General features: G+C 41.7%; 1 protein-coding gene across 3 annotated transcripts in view; it reads right to left on the bottom strand.

Annotated features, from left to right (window-relative positions):
• arhgef10la (Rho guanine nucleotide exchange factor (GEF) 10-like a) overlaps positions 1–17,145 on the bottom strand; it is a 114,029-nt gene that overhangs the window by 56,186 nt on the left and 40,698 nt on the right. For all 3 annotated transcript variants that reach the window (XM_031733246.2, XM_031733249.2, XM_031733248.2), the window contains 5 exons: positions 16,345–16,515; positions 14,208–14,353; positions 13,129–13,301; positions 10,258–10,373; positions 8,763–8,890 (listed from right to left, as the gene is read on the bottom strand). In XM_031733246.2, the coding sequence (XP_031589106.1) occupies positions 8,763–8,890; positions 10,258–10,373; positions 13,129–13,301; positions 14,208–14,353; positions 16,345–16,515 (734 nt within the window). The remainder of the gene's footprint in view (positions 1–8,762; positions 8,891–10,257; positions 10,374–13,128; positions 13,302–14,207; positions 14,354–16,344; positions 16,516–17,145) is intronic.

Raw genomic sequence — 17,145 nt, 5'->3', positions numbered from 1 at the left:
GTACAGCTATTCTGCAGTGATTCTGAGGCAATGAAAGAAAAAAAAAAGAAAAGTGCAAGGGAATGCAGAAAAAGGGGTGGGGAGGGGCTAGGGTCTCAGGCACACATAAGAAAGACAATTTCACACTCAGGAATCATTAGAAGGTAATTGAGTGGAGAGCAGTGCGCAGTCGGATATTATGCTTCTGTCATACCTGCCACTGCCCGCCACAAATTAATTTTAATTTCATAGAGGAAGGATGAAAACGTCAGAGAGAGACACACACACGTATAGTGAGAGAGAGAGATTGAAGACAGGAACAGAATAAAGTAACTAAGATCTCAAACTTCCTTGACATGTTGAAAAAGTGGACCTTTCACAAAGAGGTGTAATTCATACCATTTGCTGCTTAAATATAGGAAAGGCAATTTGTCGAAGACAGAAGGGTAGACAGGGTGTGATGAGAATACAACTACTCTCCTGGCTACATTCCTTAGGTAACACTTCATGCCCACACGGCATCAAACATGCTAAACTGAGCGCAGTCTCCATTCCTCCCTCCTGCCCTCTGATTGACAGCCGCAGTGCAGGTGTGGTGCATTGCCAGAATGGAGAACTAGACTCGGGCACGCTGGCAGAGGCGAGATGAGAAAGGCTGAGAGGTAAAGAGAAAAGGGAAGGGGAGGGGAACAGAGAGAGGGCAAAGCGGGGCAAGGGAGCGAAGAGAGGCGCTCGCCCAATGGATTTATGGGAGCAGGTCAGTGCCGAAGCACATGTGTGATACTAATGCACAAGGACGGGACAGATGTAGGATTGAGTGCTGAGTGGCAGCCTGTCATGCACCCATCCTTCAGTTCACCCCCGTCCTCCACAGAATCAAAGAGAAAGTTTGTTCTGCAAAAAGTCAGATAACTAAGGGAAGCATTCAGATTTAGTTCGGGTAGGACTTGATGGAACTTCAGGAGAGATACACTTAAAGTGCGTCAGGATCAAATCTGATTTATAGAGGCGTTTCGTGATAATGTGCAAAATCATGTTTGGCTTTTGGTGATGCAGGTTACAACTTCCAGAGGGCCTAAAATCTGAATGAATGCTCAAACCGCCACAGTAGCAGTCTTGATACTTAAATGTTTGTGAATCCAGCACCAGGCACAGCCCTCCTGCAGATGACACAATAAAAACAGACACGGACAGCATACACTGTGGTTTTATCTGCGATACTGTTGATCGCAAGTAAATATCTGCTTGTCTGTATTAATACAAGTCTCAAGTCAGCCTGCAATCCTTGTAGTGGAAATATCTCTGCTACACAAAAGAATTATACTTAGAGGACATGGTTAAATTTAATTTAATTTCATCTTAATTGGTTGCCTCGGTGTTTACAGTTAAAGTAGTTAACAGGGTGAGGTGACCTTATTATATGATTTATTCCACAGCTTAAGGCTACATTTAAAATAAGCAGTGTTAGATGTGAAGTGGGTTTTTTTCCACTTTCTCTAGCTATATGGAATTATTCATTTAAAGATTTCTGTGAGCTTGGCAGAGTTGTTGTTAGTACAAGTTATTTTTCTTTGCATTATGAAAAGTTAATGTTAACTCACAAGAATCATATCTTTATAACTATGAAGAGGAGAGCAGACAGCTGAGTGGGCCGTCCACTATCTAACTGATGTTACTGTCAGGCGCTGGAGATATAAATAAAAGAAAGTTTTAGAACATTTGACATCTAAATTGAGTAGTATCTAGCAATTAAAATTCATGGTGTAAAGGTTAGAAGCATTTCTACAAAAAAAATCAATACATAACAAAAAGCTATTTATGAATATGTTCTTGTGGAAACAGGTTCAGATAATGTAAGATACCTCTTCATTTAATAAGAGCATACTCCTCCAACAGTCCTGACTGCTCGAGCAGTAAGTAAAATGTTTCCACTTAAAGCTGACCAAGGAAAACGTGTCTTCGGTGCCCCTCAGCTCCAGCCCCACTACAAACGATAACTAGCTCAAAGTAGAGAACGGTGGTTATTCTTTGCCACATACTTGTGCGAATGTGCGTACTGTACATGTGGGAATAAGAAGGGAGAAAAAGAAACAAAAGAGCAACCTGTCCCTGGATAAAAGTGGCTATAAATAGGAGAACAGCGCAGGTAGGTGCAAAGGTGGAGTGCCTTTCACATAAGTATGTATTCACAAGTATGTTACAGATGTTATACTAACACTGCCATCTTCAGAAATTTGGGACACAAGTGTCTCCCGCTGCCCTGGATGCTCTCCAGTACTTAGGCCGCTGCCCAGGATCCTCACTCTGTTGTGTGCTTTTACTCACCAGCCTGATGATTTGCCTCACCTGCCAACCTCAGTATATATATGTCTTGTTGTTCCAGATACTGGTAACTAAATCACAGAAGTGCCGACACAAGATCCCTTCTCTTCAGTCCAGCTGTGCTTAATTAAAAGAGTCATCCAGTTATTTAGTTACTCCGCTGCCCTTCCCTGCAAACAATTCAGTTAGTTTGCTGCCCATTCAAGCGGCAGATTTGCTTGTCATTAATTGTCAATTCCTACTAAAAGAGTAATGTAAAGTTCAATTCTATTTTAGTCCCCTTTTATTTGTGTGACAGAAAACATCTGAGAGTTGGAAAAAGCATGAATAACTTTAATCTAAAGCTAAAGAAAACACCATTTCCAAGACTGTAGTCCAAGCAAGAAACCTTTTCCTGAAACTAGGGCTTCTGGTATTAATATCATGTCATGCCTTCTGTATGTTTCTTGTTAGACACGTGGAACAATCAAAGAAAAACCTCTGCTGTACAGATGCAAAGATAAGACTGTCAGTCAGAATGCGCTAGAAATCAGTCATCTGACTGCGAGCTAAAGTACTGCCACCTGCCTTGCAGGCATTCGGCACATAAAAGCTTCCATTAAATAAAAAAAGGAAGAAAAAAAATGTTTCTCTGGCTTATAATACTGCTCTTTTGTGTATGCTGTTCTGGTGGTGTAAGTGGATGAAGCAACAAACACATTTGGTTAAACTATGAAATTTGAACTCTGTATCTATCGCTTGCCAGTATGGTCCATGAATCTATGCCTGTGGTTGCTACTGCAGACGCAGTAAAAGAGGATGTTAATGAACTGCTGTCACACGTAGGCTGGTGCCTTTGAGGCAGCAGTCGGGATTCTCTCCACGTACTCGTCTGTTTGCAGTGTGGAGGCTGTGATGTGCTGCCTGACTGCAGAGAGTCGCTTGCGGCCAGACAGGAGGGGACCAACTCAGTACAGGGGGTCCCTGCTGCGGTCCCACTCTCTCACCAGCAGAGCAAAGGCTTAGCTCTGCATGCGAGAGTGTGTATCTATGTTTCTGCCCCATAATGTGTGTGCCTCATCGTGTGAAATACATGCTTGCTTTTTTTGCAGTTGCATTTGTCAGTGGGAAGTCTATGTGAATACACGTAACATACAGGTGCTGGAAGCAGGGTAATGCTTATGAATCATACTAGTTACAAAACGGAAAAGGACAGTTAGGAAACAGTGTGTGTGTGTGTGTGTGTGTGTGTGTGTGTGTGTGTGTGTGTGTGTGTGTGTGTGTGTGTGTGTGTGTGTGTGTGTGTGTGTGTGTGTGTGTGTGTGTGTGTGTATTTCTAAGAAACACAGACTGTGAACCAGAAATTGTGAACCATATTAGTCACAAAACAAAAAAAGGACATGCAAGGAAAAAACTGTGTGTGTGTGTGTGTGTGTGTGTGTGTGTGTGTGTGTGTGTGTGTGTGTGTGTGTGTGTGTGTGTGTGTGTGTGTGTGTGTTTGAGAGAAACAGAGCCAGTCTGTCCACTGCTCTCCCCTACAATCTGCCGCTATTGCACCCTGGGTAGTGTCAGAATGGCTCGGGTACCCGCTGTGCCACCTGTCACCCCAGCCCCGAGGCTCACTGCCGGTCCAGCCACCCAGCACTGAGGCCCAGCCTCAATTAGATTGCTATCACACAACCAGAATTGGCTCTTTTTCCCTACAGGAGATTTCTCTCTTTCAGCTGACATTGTTATCTTTTACGTCACCACAAAAACTCCAAGTATGATTTCAACACGAGTCTTGCTCTACAGTATTGAATTTTTAAGTACAAATATACAGCTTGGACATATGTCGGGGTGGGAAATCTCCTTGTCAGTTCAGTTGCTAATGACATTATCACAGGAACTCAGCAAATAGGGTACCCCTTAAAGGGGAATTCGGGGACTCTCTTGTAAGCGTGGCATCTGGCTCCACCAAACATCTGAGTAAGCAGATTGGCCCTGCAGGCCTGGTGTGACAGCCGATGAGGAAGCTGGGAGATGTGGGAGAAGTGATCTGCACAGCTCCGCTGCTCAAGCTGTCACTTTAGCTTGGTTTGGCACAGTTAGATTCTCTCTGGCTCTGAAGCATTAGGCCCACTCTTCTGACTGCCGCTGCCCTGCCGGCACCAAGCCAAATCTTTCATGGGGGAGGTCGCTCATCACTCTCACTCTTTCTTTCTTCCTCTCCTCCCCCTGCTTAGTATGTCTCAGCAGGGCTCTGGCTTCTTTATCGCAATCTTTCTCTTTTTGTCCTCCCTTGCCTCTTTCTTATCCTATTCCCAGCAGAAGCCACGAAATGGAATCCATTATAATCTGCCATTATTTGCTATTTTCCAGTTCTTGTTCCAGCACTCTAAGCTACTCATATGCTCTCTCCTTGCCGTCTTTGTTGGTCTCTAAGTAGGTGTTCAGTCATTCATTAGTCAATCCACCCACCAGGATGCACCTCAACATGTAACACTAGCACTTCTGTGCAAGGTAACCTTCTGTGCATTGTATGCAGCTTTGTATTTTAACCTAAGACAATAAAAAATCTAATGTTGTTTTGTGTTTGGACTATTGAAGAAAACATGCCTGAAAGTTCACAGTATCACATTTTACAAATTTTCTGTGACTTAATAAAACTAAATATAAGAACTATAAGAGTACAACATTTATATTAGGGCACCCCACAGTCAGGAAATCCAATTATAGGACAGAATATCTTCCATTTCAGGACAGTATAAACACACCGTAAATGAAGAAAGATATTAGCGGGCAATTCATAAAAATTACACATTAGGGGCCAAGAGTTAAGTAAAGGCCAAAGCAAAAAACGTTTCTCATTAAACGCTCCAAAAAAGGAACATTTTGTGGAGACAATTCATTATTCAATCCAAGCACTGAATAAAATGAATTATTTGACTTGGGTAATTACCCAGTCACGACAGACCAAACTGTTCGCACCTCTGATTTGCAAAAGGTCAAGGTGCCTGTTGGCCCACGGTTCTAAGAGGATGTATGTTACCACAACTCCTGTTGCTTTTACCCCATCATATTGTTCTTCCAGTATTTTCTGCCTCTCTCACATTAACAAATATAAAAATATATGAATTTAGGCATTTACTGCAAATATAAATGAATTCAAGTGTTCCTGAGATACTGTGTTCTTGGAAAAGGAGATTAACCTCTGAACTCTAAAATCTAATCAAATGAGTCCAAGTGAATTTTTGTGCCAAAGCTGTAAATTTTTCCTCAAGGCACTTAAGAAATGTTGTGAGATGTATCAACATATGCACAAATGTACCCAAAAACAGAAAGCTTCCAGCCACAGCTTTTGCCAGCTGGAACTGTAACTGACTGTATATAAAAGATGGATGTAGCCACTGTGAAATCAGCGACCGGTTTGTGGACAGCCATTAGAAAAGCCCTAGAGCTGTAATCAGCTTATGCTAGTAATGGAATGGAATGGCCGTAACACAACTCTAAAAAGTTGTGAGCAAAAGGCTGGAAAAGTAAATGGTACTAAAAAGAAACAGCTGGAGGAACATTTTGCAACTAATTAAGCTAATTGGCAACAGGTCAGCAATGTGACTGGGTATAAAAAAAGAGCGCCTCAAAGAGGTTTACCATTCTGCAAAAAACTGCCCTGTCAGAATAAAATTTCCCAGTGCAAAGACTTTGCCTTTCTTATCATCATAATAATACGTACATAATATCATCAAAAGATGGAGAGTGACTGGAGAAATCTCTCTGTGCAAGAGACAAGGTCAAAACTCAGTATTGGATGCTCATAACCTTTGGGCCCTCAGGCAGCACTGCATTAAAATAGACTTGACTCTGTCGTGTCAATCACTGCATGGACTCACTTCCAGAAACCAGTGTCTGTAAACACAGATTGCCATGCCATCCACAAATGTAAGGTAAAGCTCTACCGTGCAAAGAAGAAGCCATATGTGAACGTGATCCAGAAACGCTGCTGTCTTCTCTGAGCCAAGACTTGTTTAAATTGAAAGAGGCAAAGTAGAAAACGGAAAACTTGAAATTCTTTTTCTGAAAAAATGTAAGCCATGTTCTTCAGACTAAAGAGAAGACAGACCACCCAGCTCGTTATCAGAGCAAAATAACAAAGCCTGACTGTATGGACTTGTACATACGGAAATGGCACCATCAATACTGAAAAGTATATAAAGAGTTTTTAGACCAACCTTGAATATTTCAGTAAACCAATACTGTCCCGCATAATACACCTATTACAACAACAAGGCTTAGGAATGAAAGAGTCTGAGTCCTGAATTGGCCTTTCTGCAGTCCAGACTTTAACAAATAAAAACATTTGATGACATGGAACAGAAAAAACAAAGAGCAAAGAAAACCAAGAAGCAGCTAGAATCCTATATCAGACAAGAAGGGGACAACATTATTCTCCCACAAATCTAGCAACTGGTCTCAACAGTTTCCAGATGTTTCTGGGATGTTTTTAGAATTTTTCTGCCATTTTTTCTTTTCAATTTTTGTCAGTTTAAAACACAATATCTGTAACTTATTGCATTCTGTATTGATTTGCAATTTACACAACGTTCCAACATTTTTTTTTTAAATTGTGGTTGTAGATTTTTGTGTTTTTAAAAACCAAATAAATCACAACTTTAAGCCCTAATATAATTTAAATGGTTTAAATATATGTTGTATACCAGTTATATAAAAAAGAAGTAAATCATAAAGACCAAAAATGTCTTTTCAATTAGATTTTAAATAGGTTTATTTCTACTATAGTGTTGGAATTTTTAAATGACTCAAGCTCAAGTGTCCAATTGAGGAACTGCAGTTTTTTGCGTTGCGCATGGGCTTCATCTATCAGCCTCGGCGGCTGCTTGGCATGGGAGAATAAAAACGTTGCAAAGCATAGGGAGCATGGATTCTAGCCGAGCATAAGCCTAATTCTCCACGGTGATAGAACATGCACAGTAATATAATAACTAATTAATATAATCATTGGTTATAAAACGCTCATCACTGGGTGTTATCGTTTAGTGGTTTATATGACTGCCAGGTTCTGTCAGTGTTTGGTAATTTCATCATTTGAACATTTAAACCATTTACCAAAAACCACTTTTGAACTACTGTTAATTCAATTCAATTCAATTCAATTTCTTTATTGTCCCACAAGGGGAAATTAGTTTAGCAGCAGGATAAAAATGAACAGAACAATACTATAAATAATAATAACAATAATAATGATAGAAGGTTCAAGGACAGTTATTTGCCATTAAGGAGACAAGATGCAGTAGGGATAAAAGAGACCTGGAGTCTTTTGTCCTCCTCGGAGGTACCCTAAAACGGCGGCGGAAGGCAACAACTCAAACTCGCTGTGAAGTGGATGGTTCACACAATTAATAATAGAATGAGCCTTTCTAAGCACATTTCTATTGTAGATGGCCAAAAGTCCATCTTGCCAGCGCCCTGAAATTTTGCTAGCGGTTTTTACCAGAAGTCCCAACCGATTCTTATTCTTCACTGTCAGGTTACCAAACCAGGCAGCGATACAAAAAGACATCACAGATTCAATAAAACTTCTATAAAACAAAGACAACATCTCAGATGAGACATTAAAAGATCCCATTTTCCTTAAAAAGAACAGTCTTTGTTGAACTTTTTTAGTAGTGGCATCAGCATGAGATTCAAAACACAGTTTATGGTCAAGTACCACGCCTAGATATTTATAACTCTCAACTATCCCAATATCGGCAGTTTTAATGATAGTGGGTGATGAGCTATAAGAGGACTTCCTAAAATCAATAATCATGTCTTTAGTTTTTGACACATTAAGTGAAAGGAAGGACTCATCACACCAATTCACAAAATCATCTACAACCTGTCCATGGCCTGACTCATCCCTCACTAGAAGACTGACGATTACTGTGTCGTCAGCAAACTTCAGGATATGTCTGTTCGAGAAATTGCTGCGACACTCATTTGTGTACAGAATGAACAGAAGGGGAGAGAGGCAACAACCCTGGGGTGATCCAGTAGAGGAGGAGAGCACATCAGAAAATACATGATTCACCCTCACGCATTGTGACCTATTAGTCAGAAAGTCTGTCACCCAGCCGACCAGACTAGTGTCAAGTTTAAAATGATTGTAAAGCCTGTCAGCAAGTAAGAAGGGTTGAATTGTATTAAATGCAGATGAAAAGTCAGCAAATAATAATCTTGCATGGGTGTGGGGGGCCTCAAGATGCTTATACAAGAGATGCAGGAGTGTGACAACAGCATCCTCCACACCTCTCCCTGCTCTATAGGCAAACTGGAAGGGGTCAAGATGGTGTTCAACATGCATTAAAATCTCCTTCTTAATTATCTTCTCAAATGTTAATGGAGTTTTGTTTGTTTTTGGGTTGTTTTTTTTTACTCTTCATGCCACATACACTTAAACAGTACATTTTACTTGGATCCACATCTGTATGTGAAATACTCACTTGTCTGGCCTGCCAGGCACCTGCAGGCGTAAGCGACATTTGTTAGCGCTCTGGATCTGTTCTTCTTTGATGCGGATAAGCCTCTGCAGAGCCAGACACCAGTCCTGGGCCACAGTGGTGTTGAGGTTCTTTGACAGAAAAACACACAGTTAAAAACTGTTTCTCAGTTCTAGCGTACACTAGGTCATCTAGCACAGACCCAAGTACAAAATGTGTTCACAGAGCACAGGTGTATACTATAGATGTACTTGATACTGTTGCACACAAACTGAGAAACTGCCACACATCCATTTGAAAAAAAAAGAAAAAAAAAAAGGCAGTAGGTGATTTGAGGCAATGTGCTTCAAATAACATATTGAACAAGCATTTTTATCTTATCAAGTGAAATTCTGAATTGACTTCAGTACTAGTATCCATTTTACAGTAAAACATAGACCCTCAAGTCAAACAGAATCAAATCAATTTTCTGAAGTCAATGAGCTGTGCAGAGGTATTCTGTCTATTTGTTCCGCGGACAATATTAGAACTCTGTGGAAAGTGAATGTCATTTAGTGCAAGGCGAATATCACTCTTCCTGAGGACATTATGCTCATTAAGTGCAGGGAGGCAAAGGTGCCACCATTAGCCTGAGAGGTTCTTTGGTGATTGCTGGAGTATACCTCCCTGGAGGTGTTACTGTATGCAGTGTATGGCACTGTTAATGTGATAGTGCTGCACTACTGTGCCCTGATTTAAACTCTGCAGGAGGGGTCCTGACAGCTTCTTTTGCAACATAACAAATCTGACACTCCTTTAATATATGAGAGGTACATCTCATTCTCACAGTTGTGCTACTATTGATAATTAGACGGATTTGAAACTTGGCTCTTAGAAACCAGTGATCCGAGAAGCATATTATACATCTCTTTGTTCATACTTAAAACATCTTGAAGCCTTTTGCGATATCTTTTACAGGAACAGAAACAGACTCCCCAAACGGTCTTTTCACTATCCAAATGTGATCACTGAGTTTACACTGAGTTCAGAGATTTAATTTAACTGAGCATACTTCATTGTTGTCTTTGCTACCTCTGTGAATCTTCAGTGTGTTCTCAAGGCTTAGAAGGTATTGTCAGTTTACAGAACACATTCCATACTTCAACCATTTCCATTCGATGCCTTGAGATAACGCGTTTATGAATAATTTGTGATGCTGAAAGCGGTTTTTGGGAGGAGAACAGCATGCCTCAAGGTCAGTGCAATTTTTTTTCTTCTTACTTTATAGTTGACAATTAAGTTCTCTAAACAAACCCTGAGAGATTTATCCTTTGTAGCCATATGACAAACGACACGCTGTGACTTTTGTGGTTTGGCCCGTAGAGTCAGCTGGACTGACAAAGCCAATGTCCAATGCCTTGTCTTTCAGCTAATTTTGCTGTACTACAAATGTTCTGGGATACACACTTCCCTGTGAGACACTCCAGGAACAGCAAAAGTCGCATAAAGAGACAAGTACCTGATATGTCCCTTCCAATGTACCCACAAGCAGAGTGACCTCTTCCACAACAGAAAGGTCATGTTGTAGCTCTTGTAGCTCCTGGTAAAGCCGTGGAGGGCCTAGGATTGCTCTACCTAAGAGACAACACACAAAGTTGGAGAGTTTATGAAATGACCACCTCTACTATTATTTAAAGAAAGAGTGCAGACGTTGTTCAACAACTGCTAGTAATCAGGGAATATATTACATATATTACTGTTACAAAAATAAATGTGGATAATAATGAAGAGACTTTTCAGGTTTGAGAAGCTGTAACAAGTGGACAGTTTACAGTATTCCTTGACTAATTATTTGATAAATTGTTGATATTTAAATTGTTAGTTGATTGATAGAAAATAAATTGATTCAATGCCACTTCAGTTTATATTATAAATGTACTCAGTGTTCAAAAAATGTAAAGAACATGGTGACGTTGTTCCTTAGAACTCATGGAAGCGCCGAAAGAAAAGTTGCTTTTGTTGAAACTCCAGTGGCACTAATAAAAGAGGTTCGATGTGCAGATGGATCGATCTTCATTATTTGTTGAACTACAGAGAGTGAATTTATGAGTAAAAAAAAAAAAAATTAGATGGAGAAACTGTTATTTGGAGCCATGATGCCCTTTTACTGGCCAAAAGGAATGCAGGTGTCTCATTAGACGCAAAATTCAGCATCGATTTGAGGTCCGCTTCCTTCAAAGTCTCTCTCTCCTACTGCCAGGAATCAATAGTTGCGTCTCCTCCTGTCTGCCATCCTCAGTCCTAGCTCCCCTGGCCCACATCTCCCAAGCAGCAGGCTCTATGAGAACCACCTAATTAAATTCTGCAGGTAGCTTTTGCTCCAGAGCTGTCCTGCACTGTCATCACTACCACACAATAAAGTAGCAGAAGAGCAGAGCTGGTAGGCAGGCTTGGTGAGGCATGCATCTCCAATGGGACCTGCAGCTTTCTGTGTATTCACGTGCATACGTGAAATTAGGGTATAGCCCAAATAGGGAAGGGAGAGAGACAGAGAGAGGCAGCCTGGTATTGTTCATCTAAAAAGCTCCATTGTAGCTTTTGGGGTTTAATGGGATCTTTGACACAGAGAGACAGTGACATCTGTCATCTGTGGAAGGAAATCAATAGGTGAGACATCTGAATACAAAGGGGTGGGCTGCGAGCCGCAAAAACAACGTTTTTCTTTTCTCCCCGAGGAGACTGCCGGGAACCCTGTGCAGGTTTGTCGAGTCCTCGCGGGCTTGCTGTTGGCTATGGCCAGAGAGGTGAATGTGCTGAGTTGTAATCCAGCGTAATCCAGTTGGTGAGGCACGATATGGTTTATACACTCAGACACGGCTATCCACACGAGCCGCCAGGCATATAACTCACTGGTGTGGAAGGCTTGAGCCCAGAGGGGTCCATCCTGGCACTCAGCTGTTGTACCGGTAATGCTAGCTGGTAGCTTTAGAGACAATGCAGATTCACACCTGCACCAAAATCCTTGTCTGACTCTCAGCCAAAGCCCGCTGTTACACTTCTGACAAAAAATAGCTTTTCTGAGAGTGGGTCAAAAGGGAAGCAGCAATAAAAAGGGCAAAACGAGGTAGGACAGCATGAGAGTAAACAAATTGCACAATTGGCTTTTCAGGAAATAAAAAAACAACCCATAAACATTGTCGGGTCTTCTGTGTATTAGTAAAAACAAGTAGAGAGACAACACGATAGAGACACAGGCAGATTCATTGGGTAGAGTAAAAAAGACTGGCCTGCATTTCCCTAAAGGCCAGCTTTCTTCAATAAAGAAGGGTACTGGGGCCCGCAGAAGATGAAAAATGACTCCATTTTGAGCCATGCTGAGGGAGAGAAGGATTTAGACTAGACACCCTACTGAATGACATCACAGGGGACTATAAATAGATGGGACTGCCAGTCAGAATGAAAATTTGGGAAACAGCCCCACAGATGTTCAGAGAGGTTTCTGGATAGACATGATTAAGGTTACCACACTGTGTCGAAATGGCAAAAAAAGAGAACAGAGAATGTTAGAATCAGTATCCAGCACCTCTGAGGGGCATAACACTTGCAGAGTTATACACAGGTAAAAGGAAGACAGACAGGTGGGTGAGAGCTAACCCTAAACGATCCCAAAACCTTGCAGCAAAGTAGTGAGTATACAACCATAGACTACCTGAACAACTGCAAAAACTAAATCCTCTGAGAATCTAAACCAACTCTCAAAACACTAGCAGCTCGCCGAGCGTGACACGGAGAGCTCTGAAGAAGGCGCCATTAATATTTAAGTCATGGAGCTGCAACTTTAAAAAGTGTGTAGCATTACATCCTGATAAGGCTTTGTATCTCCCTTTTCCCATGGCACATTTATCAGGGATCTCGTCAAGCTCTGTATACACCAGAGTTTTGTGAGGGGTGGTGGGAGAACTAGTGTTTCAACCACAGATTCCTATCTACAGCTACTGGCTCTCTAATTGGGCCTGGAAAGGGAGGGAATAATCTCTGCAGATTGATGACTCCACTCTAGATGTGTTTGTGGTCTATCAGAGAGTGAAATGAGACTGTGAGGATGATGCAGCAGGGGGCTCACTAGCCCCACATCGCTCTCCAAGATAAAACACCCCAGGCAGATGAGAACAAGTGACCATCATCACTATCCTCCTCACAAACACATCCTCAATCAGAGTGACAAGCAGCGCGGACGCATCTCCTCCCCTCCATGCGATACTTCAGAACAGAAACAGATTAGGCTTGCTGAGTCAGAAGCAAGGGCTGGGGCTAACAGTCAGTCCCAGTGATGAGATTAAGAAAATAAATGAGAAAAGACAGTTTGACGTGTTCGCATTCTTGTTTTTACCTGACGTGAAGGTACCACTTGGCCTCTTAGCCCCACTCTGCTGGAACAAGGTGTCTTTGCTTTGAGAGCCCTCCTGCCCAACTTCTACTACTTGCACCTGTTGAAGGGGGGCGCTCCACTTAATTGTGTACTTGGGGCCAACAGGGACTAGGCTGCTGATATCTGGAGGCCCTCTGTTAGAGACGGAGAGAGAAAAAAAAGGAGGGATGTAATTAAAAGGAAAACAACTCAAGAGAAAACCTCGCTCTAGCCAAATGTTCCCGCTAAAAGCACTACACCAAACACTCGATGGAACGAGATGCTCTGTGAAATGTTACAAAGGTGGTTGGTAGTGGGAATTAGAATTTTTATGATCACCCATGTTCCCCACCAAAATTGTACCCCTGGCTGTGAGGAGGAGTTCATTGCTATTCATGTATTCCTGTAATCACGCAGACAATCAACATTGTGATCGGTTTGTCAAGTTCCTGGAGGGCAGACAAAGTCAACTTCGGGACACTCGAGTTGAATGAGACGAAGAGTGATAATTGCTTTGAAGGCTGAACAAGAAGGCTTTAAGCGACATCTTTGACAGGGGCTTTGCAAAATATACAAAATCCCTTTCCTGTTTACTTCTCTGAAGAAAGAGAGGGACAGACAGAAAGAGACAGGGGAAGAGTGAGAGAAATGCAGGAAGAGAGAGTGAGAGATGTGATCAATGGTGCTGTCACATAAGATAAATTGGACAGAAACCAAAAAATGTTTTATGTCAGTAATCTAGAAGTCCTGAAGCTGTAGTTAGGTATTCTACCATTTGTTTAAAGCTGATAAAGCTGCTGCAATTCCAGATAGTGCTCAAAACCCCTAGCAGCTATTTCTCTTTACTATGCAGTTTGCCAAAATATCCTTGCGAAACCTAGGGCACAACATTAGAGCCTTTGCCACCTAATAGCAATTTCTTCTAACTGTGCAGCGTACCACACTGTCTTTTCACAACTTGCACACAACTTCATGCTAGAACTACACATTAGGAACGCATTAGCAAAGTGTTCTAGGATGCAAGGGCATTTAGCTCAATTTGCTCTACAAGAGGGACTTACTTGACATTTATGTTGGCACAGATGAGTACATCATCAAAGAGGAAGACCTTTCTCTCCTTCGACTTCAGGACTTGTCCCCGCTCACCATACACAGTCTCAATAAGCGTCTCACAAAGGACGAGTGACCCCTGCTCCGAGTTCAGTTGCTAAAAGGGACACAGCAATCAGATCAGAGGCACAGAAGACAGTATCACAAAGGGCCAGTCCTCTGGAGTTCAGTGCCTGGAGGACGCACAAGTCAGGCTTGGAGGAACAGATGTCTCATCAGGGATTAGCAACACACTCATCCTTCTCAAGGTCGTTTAATGTGTGTGTCCTGAATGTATACGCAAATACATCTAAAGCACATTTATTCTACAGACTTAGTTAAAGTAACCCGCGCATGCCCTTCTGCCTACCTCTGCTTTTCATACAATTCTTAAGTAATGAGAGAGGATCATAAAGCCAACCTTCAGTTTAATTCAAGGGCAAGAAAGGTTTGCATGATTTTTTTCCCCCAATGCTTCAGAAATATGCTTACAATTATTCCTTGTCCTGTTGCCTATACTATGCTCTCCACCATCCCACTAACACAGAGTCCAAACTGGCTTAGCTTATGAACACTTGGACATACAATCCTTTCCACCACAACAGGGCAGCTACACAGGGATACAAATGCATTAGCTGTTGTGTGCACCCCTTTAACACGAACACCCACACAGAGACAGTTAAAGAATCCAATAACAGATGGAATTTATGCTACACTATGTTGGCACATGCTTTCCTTTTCAGTCATCCATATGTTTGGCTAAGGGAAATGGCAAAGGAAAGCCTTTTATCACTTTGGTCCAGCTTCTTTTATGACTGCCTAAATCAATACTTTTATTTTATGCACACTGCACCAAAATAAGCCAGACTCATCACAATTAAAATAATACCACTGTAGTGCAAGCACCGGGTTAAGTTCAAAGATGAAGCTCACATCCTGATACATTGATGTTTGTACTCGCTAAAAGGCACGAATTTTAGCAAATAATGAAACTCTCTGCTGCGTTCATTCTACAACCTGCAGTGCAATAACGCAGCTGACCACATTTCAGAAAAGAGAATGTCCTATCTACAAGAAGTAGCTGATTTTGGCTCAGATAGCTCACAGAATGACTCATTAGTCTGACTCGGACTGCTATTTGATGGGCACAAAACCATACAGCTCCTTCGAGATGTGGGCTGTTATGAGAATACATTCTTAAAGTCTTCAAGCATCAATAGACACACACGGCAGTGCACCGTGCACGTGCGCTCATGTGAGTGGGAGTGCATTTGTGTATGTGGGTGTATGAAACTCTCTCGCATGGTTATCTGTCCTGTTCTGGTGACTTAGATACTTTGAGACAAAGAATGAATATTTCATTGGATAGTTATGAGGGCAATAGAGGCGAGTGTTTCCTATTGGAATTCTGCAGTGTCACCGCAGCAAATGGAATTCTGTGTGAGTGGAGGAGATTGGCCGAATCAGCTCATCTCAGAGTCCTGGAAAGCAGGGGCTGATAGAGAGAAGTAAAAAAGGGAGGGCGAAAAAGTGAAGAAGACAGAGAAAAAAGCAGTCACACTAGAGAAAGAGAAGAAGAGTATATAAGCTGAGTGAGAAGGTAAGCAAGAGAGTAAGCAATGGAGTGCAAGAGGGGAATAGAGAGGAGGTAAAGAGGAGAGAGAGAGAGAGAGAAAGGAAGAGGGAGAGCGACAGGGTGAAAGAGATAGCTCTCTTACAGTTTCCAATTAAATGTCTCATTTACCCCCTAATTCTTCTTATTCAGAGCAGCATTTGTTCAGATTCGCAGCGGCAGGACTGTAATTTCAGAGTGGTAATGGAGAAGCAACGCCTCTGCCACCGCATTTGGTACTGTTTGGGGATGATAATGGGCATCGTTTCTATGAGGTAATTTCTCTAAATAAAAATGCCTCCCTAGATTAATGTTTGGGAAAGTGATATAAGTGATTGCTTTATACTAGTTTAATTTTAGGTGTTTGGCTCACAGTGATAACAACATGTGGAGTTACAGAGCTCAGTGGACTGGTTCACAGCTGATTTGATTGGGGCATATGCACGTGTGTGCAAATGCAGATATGTTTATGCGGGAGTGCATGCGTATCCAGTCACCTTACTGAGCAAGCGATCACTAACGCTGCGGGCTAGCTGTTGAGTCTCTGCAATCTGGTCGGCTACTCGTTTCTGTTCATTCAGCTTCTCAGCCAGCACCTCTAGCTCTGTGAGAGCAAGCTGCAGGGGCAGGCGATCCACATGTCCTTTGGGCGTATTCTTAAGCATGTCCTAAAAAAGGTCACAAAAAAGTTTTAAGTAAAGGTATAACTTGTTAGAATTATAAGCCATTCAGTGTTTTTACCTTTATCCTGAAATACAGTGAATTAATGTGGACTGATTAGGAGTGTTGTCCCCAACTTGAAATATCCCAATCAGGATCAAATGCTCACTTTGGGTAAAAATGTATATCACACTAATTTTCCTGTGGTTATGTTAACTCTATAAAGCACAAAATCAACAAAACCGATTCAAACCCCCCAAATGTCTGTTAACATGCATGTTCTGTGCCTTCCATCTGCATCTATGACCCAGTGAAAATATAAATGTTTTCTTGATATGCATCTTAGCTGCACCTCTGCGCCTTCAGGTCTACTTCCCTGTAATGTATGATTTAATACATACACTTCTTCTTTAGAGTACTGAGTTTAGGCTGGAAGAAAATGCCTGATTCACATTCATAACTTATCTTTGGAATTCATGGATAATCAATGCCTACTGAGGGATGAAATGAGCTACTGCAGATCCAGCAAGTCAAGCTCAAATCCAAATCTTTGCTCAAAATGGAAAATGGAAGCTAGGACATAAAGACAGTAATATGAAAAACTGATGTGGCTAGCTACTTTCCCTGCTTTGAAAGTA

Source organism: Oreochromis aureus, linkage group 5 (assembly GCF_013358895.1).
Source record: "Oreochromis aureus strain Israel breed Guangdong linkage group 5, ZZ_aureus, whole genome shotgun sequence".
Classification (NCBI taxonomy): domain Eukaryota; kingdom Metazoa; phylum Chordata; class Actinopteri; order Cichliformes; family Cichlidae; genus Oreochromis; species Oreochromis aureus.
Note: the sequence above shows the minus strand (reverse complement) of the source record. Positions and strands in the feature narration are given on the sequence as shown.